We start from the raw sequence: 21,998 nt of genomic DNA on the forward strand, positions 1-21,998 counted from the left end.
ACAAATTAAACAAAATACATACAAAGATGAATGTTGGCTCGTATTGCGGTAAAAAAAAAAAAGAAGAAAAAAAAAAGAGCAATATGACTAAAGTTCAAGTATACTTAAAATAATCTATTATGTATCACACCGCTTTTGAATTTGTTGAAAAATTCGTTGTTGTTATTTATACAAATAATCTAAATTATCTTGTCTAAATTATATCTTAATCGAAGCGCTTAATGTAAATGGAGAAAACTAAAATGGCATCGATACGAAAGTATTTCAAGGTAAATAAATTAGCACAGGCGGGGGGGTGGGGGACAGGAGTGGGGGGTAAAACAAAGAAAAATAAAAAAAAAACAAAGATGGAAAGAGTAGCATATTTGTTTAATTAAAGGGGAGTCGAAGTTCTATCACTCGAAAATAAATGTGTTTTGGAATGCTGCAGGGTGCTCTCATCTCTTTTTTTCTTCGTTATTTATCCTCCGTAGCACCGAAGGAAGTATTATACCTTCCTAATAAAACGTCTTTCTAATATCAAGTTAATCGAGGTATAATCAAGGTATTCTTCTTTCTCCGCATAGAAAATTATTAACATTTTCCTATTTACAAATAAAAAGATCATATTTTTGTAAACTCATGCATCTCTCTCTCTTATACGATAAAGAAATGTTTATCTTATTATTGCGATCTTACAGATAAGGTATAATAATATTGATATGAAATACCGATAAGTAAAGATTAAAAAAGAGAAAAAAAGGAAAAGAAAGTGCACGTAAGATTATCATTTGGATTTAATATCTTGGTGTATAACAAAAAAAAAAAGAAGAAAAAGAAGAAGAAGAAGAAAGAAAGAAAGATAGAAGTTACGTTCGATTTATCTTCGACTGATTATTCAACGCTATTAATAATACTGATCGTTCTCCAACGACTCACTCCTGACATTTCTTCGTATCCTTTGGAAGCACGCAAAAAAATAACGAAATCTGTGTGTTACCGATTCGATGATCTCCGAAGAAAAGGGTATGCGTAACTTAGATAACAATTTTCCTTCTTGCATCCATGATAAAAGCTGTTAGGTTTAATCGTATCTTCTTCGTATTTGTCCTCTCTGTTATCCAACAGAGTTCTATCCATTCTTCTCATTTCGGTGTCCATAGGGGAGAGGATTAGTCCTTATTCTCTCCTTGAACGGAAGTGCAACGGTGTCCTTTGCTGATGCTGCATTATCTCAGTTTAGTCGGCCGGAATACGGTCTATCAGGAATTCGGGGAGGAATATTAGGTACGGGACGCCTACAACATACATATTTTATGAATACTTGTTCTTTTTCTAACAATTTAAGCGTGACAGAGAGAACAACGAAAAATTAAATTATAAACAAAATAGAAAGAAAAAAAGAAAGAAAGAAAGAAAGAAAGAAATATAGTTAAAGAAGGAGAGCCGTATATCGATGCTTACAATTACAATTTTTGATATTAATATTTCGTTGAAAAATAGATAAAAGAAAAAACAATCACAATGATTTATACAATTAATACTATCATTCAAAGTATATGGCTTTCATTGTTATTATTTGTTAATTGAATATATTTAATTATTAAGCTTTGGGATAATCGCGTTACAGCATAGACAGCAATACACGTTAGTAGTATAAAAAGATAAATAGATAAGGTTTTAGATTATAAATAATAATGATTTCTAAAAATGATTTAACTATAATGGTCATGATAAATTTATAAATATCGTCGGCGTTGCCTTTTTTTTAAAAAAAAAAAGGAGTGTTACTTATACAGCGACATTTCATTGCACAAGACTCTATCTATGTAATTAATGAAAAAAAAAAAGGAAAAAAAAAAAGGAAAAAAAAAAGATAAATTTTTATTTTAATACGTAACATGCGAGACTAAAAAACAAAACAAAAACACACAAGCTAGACAAGTGCTATTGAAAGGACTGTCTTACTTTTCTTTTCTTAATTTTCTTAGAATAACTATTGTAATTATCATCATTATGAAAATAATTGCACGATAATCGAATAGGTTTGATCAGAGAGTCCTTTCAAATTGATTAAAATTATTACGAAGTTACTACATTCACTGTTAATATTACTTCGCGAACATTACATCCTGGAAGCTTGGAAAGAAATATTTGATCATTTTGAAGTATTGAGGTTTTACGATGAAAAAAATGCACACCGAACGCGAATACGCATCCCTGCATACGGGGGGGGGAAGAAGAAGAACTGAATAGTAAATGGTATATTTTTGAAATTTATGATCAGTTAGGATATTTTATTGTGGTTGTATATAAGTTTATCTTTTTTTACTTTTTAAAAGATTTTTTTCGTACACGTAGTGGGAACCCCCCAGCAGAAATGCGTGCCTCAACGCTCACATAAAACCAACTTTTGTTATTTTCTTTCTTATCCTTATTCAATTTTATAATATATCTATATATATATTTTTTTTGTCTTTTTTTTGGTTTTTTTTTATAACATATTATCTCCTATATACACATTTATATTTCAATAAAATTGTGTTACGTGTTGGATGTGTAATTTCTCTTTTATCCGCGTTTATCATAAACACGTGTATTTTTTGTATTTTTTTTTTTTCTTTTACGCACATATACATCGTTACAGTAGAATATTTTCATATAATATCTTTTTGTCTTTCCTTTTTATTTTTTGTTTTTGGAAAAAACATTAACCAAGTAACCTTTTTTAATTAACATTCGTTAGATTTTCCTCGCGATTAACGTTTTATCATTTTTATATTTCGTAAAGAAAAATATTTATAAAAATTGCAAGTTTGAAAAGAATTGGAAAGCAAGAAAAAGAAAAAAAGAAGAAATCAACTGTTTTACGAAATGTTGATTCGTTCCATTTATTTTTTTTTTTTTTAATCATCTTCGAAAGGTTACTTCGCCGTTTTTGTTAACCGATTATAATAATTGTCATACAAATCATATAGAATTGATTTATTGACCGATCTCTGTGATAAATTTTTTTTCATTTTCACGACATTCCTCCTAATGTTATTGCGCATAATCTAAACTCTACAGTATAAGATTAGGTGTGAATGTATATATATATATATGTAAGCATATTATTATTATTATTCTATATATTATAATAGGACGTGTAGCAAAGAATTTCTCGCGTATCTGCAAGTGGCGGCTGTATTTCTAATTTTTTTTCTTTTCTTTTATTTAGCATTTTCTAGGCATTCTTTTTAAAAGTCTTTATATTTAATTTTATAATTTTCCTTACGTTGCCTTTTTTTCTTAAACGATAACATTACATTATTCATTAAAAAAAAAAAGGTAAACTTATAATTTTAAGAATACATGAATAATAATAATGAAATAAAAAAGTTAAATAAAGCGGTATATTATTAATCTCCTCGTTAGCAGACTATTTTTGATCCTAAACGACGAATTTAAAAATCAATTAGTTCTGAGTAATTAATCAGAAGGTATTAAACATCTTTTGAAATTTTTGTTTATTTATTTGAATTGAAAATATCTAAGTTATCGTTAGTGCTATGGGACATTTGTTGATTAGTTTTCTCGAGGCAATCATACTAATTGCAAGTGCTGTTTCACTATCGTGTGTTACACATCTAACGATCTTATATAATATTTGATTCCGTGCATTAATTAATTGCTATTTACGATTTTCTAATTTGCTATTATAATAATCATAATAATAATAATAGCACTCTGACGTTTTCATTGCTGGATTCTAAGCAAATATATTTGTAGTTCGGGACGATTCAGTACAATGCACGAGAAATATTCTAATTCAGGTCTCGCACATTCGTTTATTCAAACGAACGTATTTGGTCATTAAAAATGCTATGTCAAAAAAATGTATTAGGTTTAAATATATTAAAAAATTTGAAAAACGTTTCTCGAATCGATATATCTCATAATTAGAATTCTTATTTTCTGGTTGTTTTTTTTTTTTTTTTTCGTAATATAAGCTATAAGTAATTCATATATAATCCGAAGGAAGACAAGTAGAGGGTTCGTGTTTTTCTCATTTTGTTTTTTTTATAATATATCTTTTGGATAATTAATTACTCTTCATTCCCTTATGCATTATTAATTATAATATTACTAAAACTTTTGGTCAAATTAAATGTAGAATATTTTGGCAATTGGATGATGCGTATTCGAAGTTTCAAAATTGATGTGATGCGAGAATTCTTTCGGTTAGTTAGAATACATTTTTCTTTGTTTCCATTTTTTCTTTGTTTGTTATCATTTTGAATTTAAATATAAAGATCTGTTGGTTATGTGGAAGTCCCATTTTCTTGAAACTTATATTAATAAATTATCATATAAATTATTGATTACAAAAAATCAATTATTATTTAATTGAAATAACACGCTTTAAGTGTCTATAAAAATGTATTCTTTTTTTTTCTCTAGAAATTGTCTTATATATTATTTATTATAATTCGAGTTAAATGGAAGAAAAAGATTCTCGCGTTTAAACGGAGAACTCTAACGAGTATTTAAATTATCTTTTAAAGCTACAAAAAATTAAATCCATCAAAATAAACTATGAATTAACGACGAACACGTGCCGTGATTACACGTGTCGCATTTGATATGTTCCAATCGAAATATTAGAATGTAATCTTTAAAAGATATTTAATAATTTTAATTCGATTTTACTACAAATTTTTAAAAATAATAAATGTGATTCTAACTAATAGAAAACAACTTGCAAAATGTCTGTAATTAAAAATGACGATCGACGAAATGAATGGCAAGAATTAAAAATAGTAATAATAATAATAATAAAAATAAATGATCATAGAAATAATTGAGATAATATTCTTCTTATTTAGATTACGTTCTATTCATCATTTAGACGTTTTTATAATCCTTGAAATAACGTTACACTGTACAAGAGCATAATAATAATAATAATAATACTAATTATGGTTGCATTAAAAAAAAACCAAATATGTTAGGTTTGTTTTTTTGCTCCTTTTTTGTTAACGTTTTTCATTTTCTCTTATCTCTTAATATTTTCTCTTAATAATATAACATATATGATATTTTCATTCAGAGGTAATAATATTTAGTATGTATAGGTGTGTGTGTGTGTTCGTACGTATTGCTCATAACGATGCATTTATATACGAGCAGTTTGAAGCATTAAAAATACATAAAAGCTTGTAGAATTCCGATGTGCTTCGGCTTTACTCGTAGATGTTTTCAACAGGTGTGTCCCAGTGAAATGTGTCAGTTAATTCTATCTCAAATAATGTCAAAATACATCGCGTATAATTGACATTAAAAAAACTCGACACATTTAAAAGGTGACGTACCACGTTATATATATTTTATCATTAGGCCTATTATACATTGACATTTAATAAAGACATAAATTCGATGTCAATGCGTACGAATTTATAATGCGATAGATATATAGATAGATAGATAGATAGATAAATAACGAGATATTATTATTTCCTGCTATTTTATTATTTCAACACGGTAATTTGTAATTTTTGTCATTGTATAAAGTCCAAAAATATTCGTAAGAGATATTATACCGATATAACAACAACGGCCGAAGCACATCATACATTCTTGTGAAAAAAGCGGATATCGTGTGTTACTTACAGAGAAAATTATCTTTTTTTTTTTTTATATATATATACATATTAATCATCAGATTGCAAGCGTCATCTAAGGAGCATAAGAAACAACAAATATTTCCAAATATAACAGTGCTCCCTTTGTAATGATCGCTTGCTATATGATGCGTGTACGCACGTGCATACATACAAATATATACACGTACATACACGTAAAATATATGTATCACTTAATTACGTTATAACGAGTATATCTTATCATATTCGCAATCGAAAATGGGAATTCATTTATCTTCATTATTTATTCATTTATTTATTTAATTTTTAGACTATACTCTCGAAGGAAAGATCCGCGACTCAGGATTTTCATGCAAAATCCTCAAAGTGCGTTTCTACTACGCTATATCACATCCTATTTCTGAGCCACGTGTGTTTTTTTTTTTTATATCTTTTTATTATTTTTTTAATTTATCATTATATCATTATCATTTGCGGTAATAATTTCATGTGGATTCATTTATATTATCGTTTCGCACGCTTACCATACCCAACCATATTCTCTGCATGTATCACATCAAATCAACCGCCCACCCATTCGCAAATATTATTATTAATAAAGTGTGGTGTACGCTGTGGGATGATGTAGAGAAAGTGAAAGAAAAAAAAAAATACAAAACAGATAGAAAGAAGACATTAACAAAGAAAATAAAGAAAATTTCAAATCGTGCGAATCATAAGGATGACGATTTCAATGTTCTAGGTTCGTTCTTTTAGTCGAATAATATCTATTGTAATAACACGTTTGAAAGATATTCAACTCTTTCCAACAGCATGACATTTTCAATTTACGTGTACTCTTATAATGAATTTTTAATGTATTCCCCTAATAATAAATATATATATATATATTCTTTTTTTCTTCTTTTTGTTAAATACTCTGAAAGTTTACACAATTAACGAGTTATTTATTGAAAGTAGTGCAGCTCCCCTTTGGATCAATCGATGCTACTATAATAATATATCATATCGTAAACTGATAAGTGGTAAACTCTGGGAAGAGATCTCTCAATAGATTGAATAATAAATATATATATTCTAAAATGTATATTTTATACATTTGTTAATTTTTCCCCGAACTATCACGTTCGGCGCAATAAATGATTTCGTTCGTGTTTGAAGTGTTTCTTTTGCATTTCTTAGGATTAGAATTGATTTGTGTTAATTTTTCCGTTTTCATTTCCATTTTGTTTTCAATTACATGCTTCAGGCAAGCGCGCAGCAGCAATTTTAAAATTTACATAATCGTGCGATAAATGTTATTGATCTATCGTTAATATGTGTTAAAGTATATAATTATTAGCATTTAATATAATGAGTAAAAATAATGACAAAAACTATCTTTTCATAGACTTAAAAAGTATTTTCAAGTATTTTGAGAGTTAACTTAGTGATTAAAAATAAAATGCCTTATACACTTAATGACTTACAAATATACGCGGAGACATCGTTACTTTATACAATTATTATTTCTCTACATTTGTATTTATGCGTGATAATAAACGATAAATATATGGACACACGCTTACGCGTATAACAATAAAATTGAAAAAGGCATACCAATTATTTTCATTTAGTTTGAAAATATAGTTCCATCGTATTTATACCGCGCATATGTGTGTATGTGTGTACGTGTGTGTGTGTGTGTATTCAAGTGCGTGTTATATGAGTGCATTCTCATTCCTTATCAATAAAAGCAAACAAAATACGTGGGAATGAATGCCTTCCTGTATCTCATTATCGATTGATCAAAAATCGATTAATTTATCATCTAATAATGCGCAGTGTATTAATAATAAAGATTAATTAATATATATATAACCGCGAACGGGAAGTGGGGGGAACGTTGTAAATAAGGATAAATATTCTATATAAGAAAGCTACAACACAGTATTTTTATTTACTTGATCCTGAACGCGTCCATCAGCTCGTTCACAGCGGCATTAGCAGCGGCCTGAGTCGCAGCCTGTGTCACTCTCTGCTGAAGACCACCACCCCCTCGACTAAACATACCATGGACACTCGGCTTTTACTACAGATCTCCTTTTATACTCTTCTCATTAATTAAATTAATTAATTTTATACTCGTATATATATATAGTTCTCTTAATTACATTATACATATACATATATATATACATAGATACATATATATATTATGTATATTTGTTGAATGTCCTGAGAAGTATGTGTAATCTTTCAGTATGCATAGTTTCAACAACGATTAAATTAATTTATTCTTGCTCTTTTTTTTTTGTAATTCTTTTTTCTGCTTATATTTCAATGTTTTAATATGCTTGGTATGTACAGGATCTTTCGATTAACTCTACCATTTAAAATATCTCGTTTATTTTGTACGATAGAATAAAATGTCAGAGGGACAAAAAATTTGGCCTTTTTATTATATCGGCGCCTTCGAATAGAATATTTTTTTTCTCTCTGACATTTTATTTTATCGTACGAAATAAACGAGATATTTTAGGTAATCGAAACCTGTATATATAATTAAATCTCTTCAATTTTATTCATTATGAATTTTTTCAATGCAGGCACCGACATATATTTTGTCCTTTACATTGTAATTGACAGGTTTCACGTCGGCATCATGCTTTTACATAACACTGACGTCATCATGTGTGAAAGAGCTTCAAGCTTCTTTTTTAAAATAAATATTTTAGTTTATATTTAAATATACACACACACACACATAATTGCGATTTGATAGGCTAAACATTTATGTTGATTCTTAGAGATACACGTGATGATACTAAAATATTATTTAAACGTAAATCTATCTTCTCTCTCTCTCTCTCTTTCTTTCTTTCAATTAATTAATTATCTAATTAATTATAGCCCATATCCCGTCCCTTTCCCCCAAATGTCATGCTGTTAGCAAGCGAATGAATTATTTATCTATTTTTATCAACATAAAACCATTTATTATAAGATGTTTTCAATCATATATACACATATCATGTACAATTTTCCAAACTAATTTACAATTAAACGAGAACAATCCTACCTGACATTCCTTTCCTTTATTTTCTTTTTTTTTCTCTTTTTTTTTTTTCCTAGGAATGCGTAATTTGTACTAACGCTAGAACAAATTTTATAAGTGGAGGTATGCTCATCTCCATATATACATCATATAAACTATATTTTATAAAAGCAACAATAAATTATATTTTTCTAATTATTTATATATATATATATTTATATATATATTTATATATATATATATTCTTTTCTTTTTCTTTTTAATATTAGAAATATAAAAAAAATAAAATATATCATTCATTTTATATATCTCGTGCATATACATTTGGAATAACAATAGAAAAAATAAAATCTACGAAAATGCGTAGCATTATTTAATACAAAATACTAATATATATAAATTCACGCACATAAAAATTCTTGGAAATTCTTTTAACGTAGCTTTTATATTTTTTTTTTGTTAAATCAAACTTAATCAAATATAAATTCTTTAATTACTTTTTCTTGTATATTTCATATGAGCAAACACTCCACTTTGTATTGACTTTATTATCGTCTAATATTTTTCCGACACACGAGTACATCGTAGAGGAAATAGGAGTTATTAACAAGTAATGTTTTTGTGTAAAATGTATACTGATAGATGCAACAAATATATGTTGTGTATGCATATATATATATAGATATATATACATATATTTATACATGTATATATATATATATATACTGATTAGTAGCGAATAGGCGTGTTAGTGCGAAGACTTATTGTCGGCGCCTGCAATAGAAAGTGAAGTTAGCACCAAAGCCCCAATCGTATTAAAATTTTTAATGTTTTTAAAACAAATAAATGTGACGTATCATTTTAGCAAAATCACTATTTTAAACATTGGAAATATCTTTTTATAAAAGGGAAATATGGCCAAGAGTTTCTTTTCCTTTTTTTTTTTTTCCCCGACATATACCGATTTTTTTAGTGCAATATTATTTTTAATAATAAAAACGAATCACAGCATACTGCAAACAAAAGGTGTTTCCACTCTACACTTCTAATCTTATCACTTGAACAAATTTTGATATATTGTTTGTTTTGTTTTGATATATATAAATATATACACACATTTATAATTTGTAATGTACTTACGATGGTATTAGTGGCGGTGGTAGGCCTGGACTAGCCCGAGCCTGTGGTGGTCCACCAGGTCCAGGTCTATTGGGAATAGCTGGTGCTGGCCGGACATTGGCAGGAACAGGCGGCGGTACTCGTGAACTAGAAAGAGGTGGTGGCTGTGTCACTCCACGTCTTGGCCCACCAGGAGATGGTGGCGATAACCTAAAGTGGATTCTCTTGCTAAAGATCATCTAATATCTATCGAATTGTACTAGCTTTACTGACTTCTTTTACTGCTGGGCTTATAAATTATAATCAAGTAAAAAATAAATCTTTAAAATAAAAATATAAAAACATATGGAAATACACTATATTGTGTAACGTAATTATGTTTTAAAATTGAAACAAAATATTAATGCTCAACTGAACACTTTAATAGGAGATAAATGAAGAAAAAAAGATTAAACGGTATACCATTTTCTTGTTGGTATAAAATTAACTGATAAAATCATGATAATCTTACCCAAGACTGTTGCAATGACGTTCAAGTGTACGAAGAAAATGTGCATAGTGTAAAATTCGATAACAGCAAATTAGTTGATTTCTAGTTTGTACTACGGATAATAAGATAATTTTTACCTCGGATTTTCTCCAGAAGCCAACCAATCATTCTTCACCGGTGGTGGTACTGGGGTTGTTACTGTAGCCATTGAAACATCTCCAATAATGCGAAGGGATTCCTTACATGCGTGATACATGCGTAACATTTCTTCTCGTTTCTGTGCCTCTTCGGGAGACTCTTCCATCATGGATGCCTGGAATCAAATAAAAATATGATAGTACAATTATATGATTGAAAAAAAGAAATTCAAATAATTTCAAATTATGTATGACTTTTATAAAGGATATTATTAGGTAAATAGGATTTGTTGGTGGGACAGGACTTACAATTACAGGATCAATAAAATTCTTGAATATATTTATTTCGTCTTCCGTCAACTGGTAAAAAATGTAGGAATGTTTACTGATAAATAAGAAAGTGATAACAATAAATTATTTTAATATGAAATTGTCTTACCTGATCGCCGCACGCATAAAGATGTGCTAATAATTCTCCATTGATAAAGTCTTTAGCATTGTTAATGATGAGATGCATAATTGTTTTTGGAACAAGATCGCGAGTAGTTTTGGTAACAATTTTCATGTAAGAATCCACCAGATTCCTAATTGTTTCCACTTGACGTTCTAACTGAGGATCCATCGAAGATTGATTTTCAGTACCACCCTAAACATACAAATGAGATTGTAAATAATTTGATATTTTAATCTTTTTTTAATATGGAAATAATTAAATCTACTTTATAAGAAAAAATAACTACATGATTAAATAAAGATAAAATTATACTACCAATCTACCAAAAATAAAATTATATTACCATTTATGATCACATTAAAGATTTGCATTATAGTTAATACTAACTAAATACATTAAATACAATATCTATGTCAATTTTGTAGTATGTATATTAAATTGTCTCGTAACAGCACTTAATTAAAATATTTTACATAGTTTTCTTCTTTATTGTCTTTCAATTATTTAAATAGTTATAATATTGTTGACCAATTAAGGTGTTATACGCAGGTAGAATTTTCAAAAAATCGATTTTGTTTTTTTTTGCAATATACATATATTCACTGAAAATTTCAAATTGATCCGGAAAATATTCTTCACTCCATGTAAGCTGCAAACAAAAATTTTTAACTATGTGTAAACGTCTCTTTGAAACTTTAAACGCATTTTTCTCAAAACGGTATTTTCAAAGTCGGTGACCTCGATTTCTCAGAAATAGCTCAACCAATCGGTTTTAAATTTTTACACAATATTCTTAGATAGATTCCTCAGGTATTGAACGAAGGACTAAGATTTTAAAAAATTATTATTTTTTTTTTACAATTTGGAGCGAAAATTTCAGTCAAAAACGTAACATTTTTTTCAAATAGACGCCATTTTGTAAAACATCAATATTTTTTTATGTCTTTGTGTAAATACCTGCATTAATCTATCCTTTAAAAGATTCCACAATTTTTTTGGAATTCGGATAATCCAAACCGACGAAATGGAGCTCACCGGCGAAATGGAGCTCACCGTCAAGTTCCTTTTATTAGAGGTCGTTCGGGACTTCATCTAAGGAGCGATGCACATTTATATTTTTACATAATCGACGTGCTATTGTATTCCTAAAAGAAGGCTTTATTTGAATTACCATCACTTGTAATTGATAAATAAAAACTGTTTCTATAAAAAATTCATAAAAAGACGTCTTTTTTGAGCCTCCCAACTGCGTATAACCCCTTAAGTGCTGCTTAATTAGTGTAATATACTGAGTGGAGGTGTATGCATCATGTGTACTGCGTGTTAGCAGAATACAGTTTCTATATTGTTTTACCAACCTCATATCCTTCCTTTAGTTGTTCAAAATTGAAGACAAAAAGATTTTATTATAGATATGCAGAGAGAGACAATTAAAATAATATATTAATTAAATTTCATGAAAAATGAAAGCATGCAGAATCACATGATTTATGATTACATTTTTTTAGAACAAATCTTTCATTATTTTTTTACAAGCTAGATTAAATCACACCACCACCACACAGTTAGTTTTTATAATTAGAAATGAATTAGAAATGAAACAAGAATTCGGAGATCACTCTTTTCATTTTTAAGAACTCACCACCTTCTGCTTATCCTAAAATAAATCATAAAATACTGCTCTAATCAATTTAATACAACACATTTAACATTTGAACAATTATTATTTTTAAAAATTTTCATGATCATCTGAATGAAAAAAAAAGCAAAAAAACACGAGAACTATTGTTTTTAAATTTACAATTTGGTATTAATACACATATTTAGTCACGTATACATTGATACATTTACAACTAAGATTTCATAGAAAGTTTACAGATTTGATATATGTGTAAGAATCTCACTGACAATAAAAGAGGCACCTGTTATTGAATATACGATGTAGTGCAATGCTTGTTAATATATACTTTAATTACCTAGTAGTAAAATGAATGTACTTTCGTTATCTATATTATCCTCAAACTCCCAAAGAATTTTGGGAATTGAAATATATACAAAAATATTACCTCTCCTTCGCCATTCGCTTGTTCCGTGGCTTTCTCAGGATAAACTCCGGCTCTTAGTAACGAGGCCTTCCAAGAATCAACATCATCCTGATTTTCACAACTCAATTCAAGTTGTTTAGAATCTTTATAAACGTTCCTTCCTTCGGGATTGAATAATGCAAATAGATGTCGTCGAGACATGAAACTTTGCTCTAAATCGCGCAGTTTCAAACCATCAAGAGGTAGCATGTATTTCTTTTCACGTTCCTTTAATATGAATAAAATAGATATATGTGCATGTATAGATTATATCAAAATAATAAATTCGAGATTATAATCGATTTGTTTTCAATTATATTTAAAAGAATTTGTTTTCTTTAAATGGTATTTACCTCTTCATCTTTGAACCAAGAAATGCTTTCAGCAGTTAAAACAAACCAGTAGTCTTTGGATCCTCCTTTCATAATGCCAAGATTATGAATACACATGTAACCTTTACGTATTACTTGATTGCCTAAAGTATGTCGTCCGGCCTTAACTGCATTCTCCGATGATTGCTGAGCACTGTAACATAAAAATGAATATATAATGAAATGTATAAAAATATACAGTTTTATATATTCTTGTGCAAGGCCCACCATAATAGTGTACCACGAAAATTGCACTAGTCACACTTTTATCGAACAAACTAGCAGGGTCAAAATCCTAGCATTAGGTTTCAAAAATTATGCAAACATGTTATATCATAAATATTAGAGCAAAATGTATTATAAATATAATATATATCTTAATGACTAGAGAAAAAGAAAGAGAAAAATTGCAAAATAAATGCAATATAAATGAAAAATAAATTATAAAAGTATAAACGTCTAACGTATATGTGTATTTTAAATGAAAATGTGACTCTCTTAGCATTCTTGAAAAAGCAAATTTGTTTTTGTGACAATTCTTTTTTATTTTCTTCCTTTTTTTTTTTATCGACAGTGAGAAACTTTAAAACATTCTACTGTGCCACATCTTGAAAATATAAATTGCTGTAAAAAAATTTCAAACATGCAGACATGTATATATCAGATTCCTGTAATTTAAAAAAATAAGCTTGTAAATATACCTTGTAACAATCATTCAAAAAATAGTATTTACACACTGCAAAGAAAACTATTTACACCTGCAATCGAAGCAACTTCTTATTAACATAATGTATCGCTTAAGCACATTATAAATGTATGAAATGATTTGGAATGTGGACAAAAAAAAATGTAGAATTGATGTTGCTGTGTTTAGTACATTATTTTTGTCTAAATATTCATGAATGACTTACATTATTTTATATATATATGTATATATATATATATATATATCAATTATTTATCTCGTTTCAAACAAAAAACAATAAAAATTCTTAGTATAGAACACATAACGTAACATGTAATGAATATAAAAATAAAAAAGAAATAATTTAAATTGGAATAGTTAAGTGTTAAATAACAGACGAATTCTAATAAGAGTACTATTATATTTAGCATCGTATTATAATCAATTTACTTAGAAACTAAAGTTCAAAAAAACTAATCTTCCATTAATTTTATGCTCCTCAAAGTACTAATGTCACATCCATCATATAAATGATAAATCATATAAGAGATGTATAATTAAAAAATCTAGATTGTATTATCACAAACATGATAAAAATAAATGATTAGAGAGCATGTGTGGGAAAAATATTAAATTTCAATTAAAAATTAATATACCGTAGTGCAGTTTTAGTTACAATAAACTTTATCACTATGGTATATATATTATATAATATGAAAATATATATATTTTTATGTCTTTTATACATTCATCGTATAAGGAATAATATTAAATCAAGCCAGAGATTGCTGTCGGTTGCGATTTATATATATATATATATTTAAATATATATATATATTGTAATAAAACATCATTGTAAGGTAAAAGCCAAAAACATTATCGGAAGGATAAGCATAAGAGAAAGCGTGAAAATGGAAGGAACAAAAAATGTAGTGGAAATTTTTTTGTCAATGTATTTTAACATTTCTTACCTTGCATTATGGCTACTGGCCGCCGCGCTGCCGATACAATTAAATCATTTTTTTAATTGTAAAATATAAAGAAGTCGATCATGAATAGAGACATTTGTGGAAGAAAGTATACATGTTATGTCGATCAGAGCAAGGCATATATGATATATCATTCATGCATAACAAGTTTTCTTTAGATAAAATATTTTTTCGATTAACATTAGTATTATAAAAATATACTTATAGTATATATATACGTATATGTATGTTTAAATATGCCTTACCCCAGTATGGTACTAGAAGTTAAATTAAGAAGTTTATGGCATTATTTGTCAGCAACATCATTATTGTTATTTCAAAAATTTATTTGTCTACATCATTTTTTTTTTAGACTGTCTGCTTGTACAATGAATATGAAATAAATATTTAAAATGAAGAATTATATCTAATTAATACTGATAATATATGCCAGAGATATTTTTTTTCTTTTTATATTGAAGTAATAAATAAGCGGGATTGCATTATATATTTTAGGTATATTCTTGTAAATGAATAATCCCAATTTTTTCTCTCATGACAAAATTGTTATATAAGAGATACAAGAATAAATTTTATTGCAAAGATTGTTAACATGTACACACATATTAATTAGGCATTTAGGTAATAAAATCATGCAAAAGGAAGTTAAATAAGTACTTATTGTTAGAAATTTCATGTATCTTTCCTAAAAAAACATCATTTAATTATTTATATACATTCAAGTGAGAATATCTCTGGTATTACATATGATATCATTCTATGTTTTGTTTGTGTTAAATGATTTAAATCAAGAAGATGCATATGTAATATTAAAAATAAAACGATACTATAAAAGAAAAATATCTTTTGCATTTTAAAATCAAAATGACAAAAAAAGCATAAAAAATTTTCACAAATATATGTGTCACACCTGAGCAGCAGCGTATGAGTACAATAAATGCGCGAAAAAGCATCTGAAGCAATGAAATATTTGTTACTAAATAGCTAAAATTACATAACTTTTTATGAAGCAAAATTTATCGAGTATATTCGCATAAATTAACTAGATTGAACCAAATGAATAATACAGCATGCACTGATCGTGAAAAAAGCATTTTCTAATAAAAAAGAAAATTAAAATAAAACAAAAATCAACAGAAAAATTGTACAGCTAAAAAAAAAATTAAATTGTTCATATGTTGCACCTAATACAGCTCATACTTGTGAAATATTGTTTCTATGAGTTTGTAAGCACTCGTAGATGTGAATTCAATAATGTATTACTGCTCCTTCAACAATAGAATGTGTTATCATGCATCGTATTGCTTTATTATCGGTAACAAAAATTTCTCAAAGATTAAAATAATAGTGTTCAAATATAATCTATACAAGTTAATTAAAATGATATCTTTTAAGTCTTGTATTTATATAGAATACAAATTTAGATATTATTCATTCATTCTTGCATGATTTGACACAAACTTTAGTCTTTGTTTTCTAATACTATAATTTCTAACTTTAGCGATGATATATGGATTAAAATATAAGGTTTATTCTACGGTAAGCTACTTGGTTTTTTATATAATGATATAATTTGATTGAAATTCAGTAATCTAGGTGAGAAACTAATGTATTATTATCATTATCTTTTTTCGTATCATAAAGTAAGCCTTAACTCTACACGAAATGTTATCGATATATTAGAAATGTTTAGCATACATCATTGAATATTATATATCATATAAACTATATATCTGTAACTGATAAATATTTAAATAAAATCAAAGAAAATATAATAGCAGGCACAAATGTAACAAAAGCCACACACAAAAGTGATTATACCAAACTTGCAAAAATTTAATTTCTTGTATCATATTATTTACTTTCATGAATACTAATTACATCTAGAATAATGTACAGACAAATAGTATTAAAATGATACTTACTTGGCAAAACCAATAAAATCTTCATGGTTAGTATTCATGTAGGCAAGCTCACAGTCCACTAAAAGTATTAATTGCTCTTTACACATTTGTTCACGTTGTCGAACGTGAGTGGTTATAATACGTTCCGTTTCTTCTCTTAATCTAGGATAACGTGACATCTGTAATAATCAAAATTATACGTTAATAAATTGTATATAAATATTTTACAAAAAGAAAAAGAAAAAGTAAGAAAATGCAACGTACCCTATCTGTACAAATACGAACAACATTGCTAAGTTCTTGTACGACTAGGTCCACACATTTCAAGCTAGGCTCTTTAAGCCTATCAATTTGTTTTTTGACTATTGCCTCGAAGGCCATATCAGGCGTGAATAATCCTACCCTAATACCTATAACATTTCAATAATGGTATTTAATATTACATAATGTAATATAAAAGAATAAGAAAGAATTTGAAGCAGGTAATTATAAATGTAACTGACCATGAATATTTCTGATAGCAAAGGCAATTTCTCTTCTGAGTTCTTTCTCATCAAATTCCATTTTAACAATTTCGAATGGAAAACGTTCGTGGAATAATCTATTTATCTTTGCACCACCACTAAGCTCCATTGTGTTAATTTGTGCCGAACCAGAACCTTCTATAGTCCGTTCAAAATCTGACTGAAGCTGTTGTATCATCCTTAAAAATATTTATGGTGAAATCTAAGAACTTATATTAAGTGTTGTTATTATTATGGGTAGAGAGTCTTGATATTATGCAAGATCATAAGTCAAAGCAATTACATAATTCTATTTAAAAAAATTACTTGTCTATTTACATATTGAGATTCAACATTAAATTACTCTCATTTAAATTTCATTAAATGAATTAAATTATAGAGTTTACGCAAAAGCTTTATATTTTTCCCCAAAATGTCATGCATATCGTCTAATGTTTCAAATCGTTAGTATGTTATTCAATTTCATTGTGTTATCTACATTCAAAATCAATAATCACACCATTTTTTTCAAATAATAAATGAAGTTTAATAATTTCACTGAAATATATAAAACGATACTTTTCTGATCTGCTTATTCTAGAATCTTTTAAGCAAACAACACACAGTCTATTAAAAAATCTTCAAATATACAAGAGAATATACCTACATATACATTTGAATTGATCTGAAAAGAAAAAAAAAATAACAAATAATTGTCTTAAATGTCAGGACCCTCCACCCATAAAGAAACTTTGTTTAGAAATAAACTAGATTGTTATAAATCCTTTTGCATAACACGTTATTTAAATATTATATGATTCATAGAAAAGTTCAAAGAAACATATCTGTGTGTTAAAAAAATGTACTATCACGTACTGTAACATAGCCTTTGTTTTAATAGCAGGATCATCCGGTCTAAAATGTTTATACTGTTCAACATCTTTTTCCAGTGTAAGAAGCTGTTTTTGTAATCTATCTCGTAAGGCAGGAAGGGTATCCCTGATGTGATTTGTAAGTTGCTGATTTAGAACTCGTTGCAGATAGGGTGTACCCAATCTGTCTGCTAAGTGTCGGTAAGAAGGATGACTAGAGTAATAAATAATTATTGTTTACATTTGAAATTATATTTATGAAAATAACATAAATCATTCTATAAGTTATTTACCTAAGGAAGAATTTTCTTTCAGCTGCTAAAGCAGCTTTAATATCCTTACGCCCTTCAATATCTTTCTGACTCCTGTTAACAACACCAATGTAGCCTCTTCGTAAAGGTAATAATTTATTCTCCAAAATATCTCTTGCATCAGTACCATCATCCATAAGATCCAATTTAGTAATAACACCAATAGTACGTACACCTTATCAATTATTTTATATCGTTATTTATATATTTAGGAAACTGATATATGTTAAAATGTAGGAACATTTACCCTGTGGATCAACTTCTTTAGCAAGTTTAAGAGCATCACTATTTGCCAAGTCAGTATTAGCTGGTGTTACTGCCAATATAAGACAATTATCTCTTCTAATGAATTGAAAAATCATAACTTTGATTTGAGATTCTATATCAGCCGGCTGATCTCCAATTGGTACTTTTGTGAGACCAGGTAAATCGATCAACGTCAGATTGAGAACTATGAAAGAATTGAAATTAGTACAAGTCACTTGATTATGAAATGAATATTTAATCAAATAATATTTACCATTAGGCGAATAAACTCTTAAATTTATAGGTATATTAGATATACCCTTGTTACTGCCAGTTACTCTATCTGTTTCATTTTCTATTTCTTTTCGTACTTCATCAAAGTCCACAAACTTCTTCCCCTTGCAGTGCAAAAATTCAGCATATTCTGTAAAAATAAAAAGCATTCGTTGTAATAAATAATTGTGAATCTTTTATAGAAGAATTTCAGATAATGATAGAAAGTGAGATGCCAATGTACCGAATTTCCTGCTTGTTACGAACTCAGAGACATACAGGAAGTATGATAACCGAAAACATAACTGAACAACAAAGTTTTGATATTCATATATATATATATATATTAATTTTATCTAATACGAATATAATCTTCCTTTTTAGATATTTTTTAAACATACTTTTTTAACGCGATTATATTTGTGATGACTCACCCGTAGAGCTATGAATCAATTGTAAGATGAGTGGTCTTCTAGTTACAATACCAGAACCTCTGGGTAAGAAATCCCTGTAAAATAAACATTCAATTTTGCAAACAACTATTACTGAAAGATTATTTTCAAGAAAGGATGAAAAATAATATAATATAATATAATATAATATAATATAATATATATATTATATTATAAGTAATTTAATAACAATGAACAAAAAGAAAGAAAGAAAGGTATTGTATATTTATACTTGCACAAGTTAAAATGAGATATCATTAGTGGATTTCATAAATTGGTCAAGAAATAATGATGACGTGCTTAATAACGCTTTTTAAAATTCTTCTTTGTTACGTATAAATGTTGGTATGTGTATATACGTGCGTGTAATTTTGTTCTCATCTCGCACGCAACGAAACTTCTCATAGAAATTTTGTAATTAGCAGAAAGAACAAATATTTTCTTTTTCTCCGACGATAGACGCAAAGAAAAAGAAGAAGAGGAAGCTTTGTTTTCCAAACGGAAGATTAAATATTTCCATTGACAAATCCGGACGGTAGATAAAATATTGACGTTTAAAAAACGAATCGTCGACGATTCATGCCAACTCAGATTTCATATTTAAAATACATGGTATTAAGATCGGAACAATGAGATGTTTGAATTTTTGAAATCGTCGATGACTGTCTTCTTCTTCTTCTTCGTCATTCATCATTAAAAGCAAACGAGAAGAAAAATGACTAACAGAATCTAAAAAATAAATTGAAGTCGTGATGATATCATAAAATAACATGAGAGAAGATTAATTACAATTAGGAGAGAAATTTTCGCAAGAAGGTAAAAGATGTTCGATATGTCACCGTGAGGGCGGTCTCGTACGATTTTAGCGATACTATTGATCGTCTAAGAACAATTAACGAATAAGAAAAGTAGGATGGGGTTAAGATAGTTCGATAAAAAATAGGGAAATAAAGAAAGAAGAGTCATCATTGTTATAACAATTAAAGAGATATATAATTTTTGTTGAAAAAATAAAAAGTTAGATTTTTAAGAATCGAAAAAATAAATGTAAAAATGTAGTACGGGCCGCCTCCAAGGCGTGGCGTATATAATAAATGTAATAAAGTAGAGATACGTGGTCTACGTTAGATCGATTATTTGATGACGATTATCGATCGAATTGTTAAGACGCAATGAGAGAGAGACAGTCGCGTTGATAACTCTTAGGGTCGGAGGAAGGCAATCAAATTTACCTTTTATGATACTTACTTTCCAACAAAGTTTTCGAGTACGGAACTTTTTCCCGCACTCTGACCGCCCACTACCGCGATTTGCGGTAAATCGAGTTGCATGTGGACCCCAAGTTGCGTGAACGCATCCTGCAGCTTGTTCACGATCGGGATTAGTTGTTCCATACCCGTATTCCCAGCCATTTTTTCTTTTTCCCTGAAGTCGTCCTAAGAATTCACAAGTCGAGGAATACGAGTTCCTACCTTCCGATCTTCTGCTTGCTCTTCTCCGACGATTGTGACACGGATCGACACTACCTTAGGTAACAGTATTAGTAGTAGTGTAATAATAATTGTAGGAAGAGTAGTAGTAGTAATAGTAGTAGTAGTAGTAGTAGTAGTGATAGAAACAGCAATAGCAGCAGTAGCAGCAGCACCAGCACACACACCAATACCACTACCACCGCCGCTCCTCACGCGCGCAATCCTCGAGGGTAACTGCCACAAAACGAGATCCCAGTCGTTTTTTTCTGCAGGTATCTCTCTCTCTCTCTTTCTCTCTCCCCCCGAAACGCTATCAAAATGGCCGATTTCGCGAAGAGTATCCTATCCCTAACACGCCAAATTTCACCGCATCTTTTCTAGAGAAAGAGAAAAAAGAAAAAGGTCTCTCGTTGGTTTTTCTTTGCTAATTTTTTCTTTTCTGACAACTATATAATAACGCTTAACCTTATTTAACGCGTTATTTGCGTGTAGATAATGGAACGCATAACGTACCTAGTTACTCTTAACGACTCACCGTGGCCACTACCTTCGTATAAATGAGATCTAGCGTACAGACTCGAAGCAACGTAACGTCGCTTCAATCGATAATCAAAGCGTGCGCACTATCGCGCCTCCTTCGTATTGACCCACTTTTTTTCCTTCCGAGATAAAATCCATATCGTCTTCCCGTCGGTGACCTTTTTACTTTAACATTCTGATCGATTTAAACCTTCTTCTTCCTCCTAATTTCTCACCGCATTACCGATCTCTGTTTCTCTCTTTGTCTTTCTTACTTACTTTTTATCTCTCTTCTCTCTTTACTCGATCCTCCTCTCTCTCTCTTTCCACCTCTTTTTTTAACGATCTTTTTAACGGTTGCCTCGAATAAATTCAAATCTACGCGGGATAAATATTCGAACAACTAAAGTGAACTCATCCGCGTTCGTTTTTTTTGCTCCTCCTCTTTTCGATACT

General features: G+C 28.7%; 1 protein-coding gene across 16 annotated transcripts; it reads right to left on the reverse strand.

Annotated features, from left to right (window-relative positions):
- Window positions 1-452: 452 nt before the first annotated feature.
- LOC122519865 (dynamin) lies at window positions 453-21,794 on the reverse strand. Of its 16 annotated transcripts, XM_043639620.1 has the most exons (21): window positions 21,537-21,794; window positions 21,209-21,400; window positions 20,800-21,077; window positions 19,534-19,607; window positions 19,101-19,250; window positions 18,828-19,031; window positions 18,563-18,755; window positions 18,274-18,483; window positions 17,398-17,597; window positions 17,159-17,304; window positions 16,916-17,073; window positions 14,973-14,999; window positions 13,299-13,470; window positions 12,928-13,173; window positions 12,220-12,231; window positions 10,847-11,053; window positions 10,408-10,583; window positions 10,292-10,297; window positions 9,802-9,990; window positions 7,568-7,666; window positions 453-1,277 (listed from the first exon to the last, which is right to left on the reverse strand). In XM_043639620.1, exons 3-21 carry the CDS (start codon window positions 20,961-20,963, stop codon window positions 1,214-1,216), a joined length of 2,697 nt encoding a protein of 898 aa, XP_043495555.1. In that variant the 5' UTR covers window positions 20,964-21,077; window positions 21,209-21,400; window positions 21,537-21,794; the 3' UTR covers window positions 453-1,213. The 16 variants fall into 16 exon arrangements, with proteins under 16 accessions (XP_043495555.1, XP_043495556.1, XP_043495554.1 ...); XM_043639621.1 differs by lacking the exon at window positions 21,209-21,400; XM_043639619.1 differs by having other exon boundaries at window positions 20,800-21,400.
- Between the last annotated feature and the right edge of the window lie 204 nt (window positions 21,795-21,998).

Source organism: Polistes fuscatus, unplaced genomic scaffold, assembly GCF_010416935.1.
Source record: "Polistes fuscatus isolate 324 unplaced genomic scaffold, CU_Pfus_HIC Scaffold3, whole genome shotgun sequence".
In the NCBI taxonomy this organism is placed as follows: domain Eukaryota; kingdom Metazoa; phylum Arthropoda; class Insecta; order Hymenoptera; family Vespidae; genus Polistes; species Polistes fuscatus.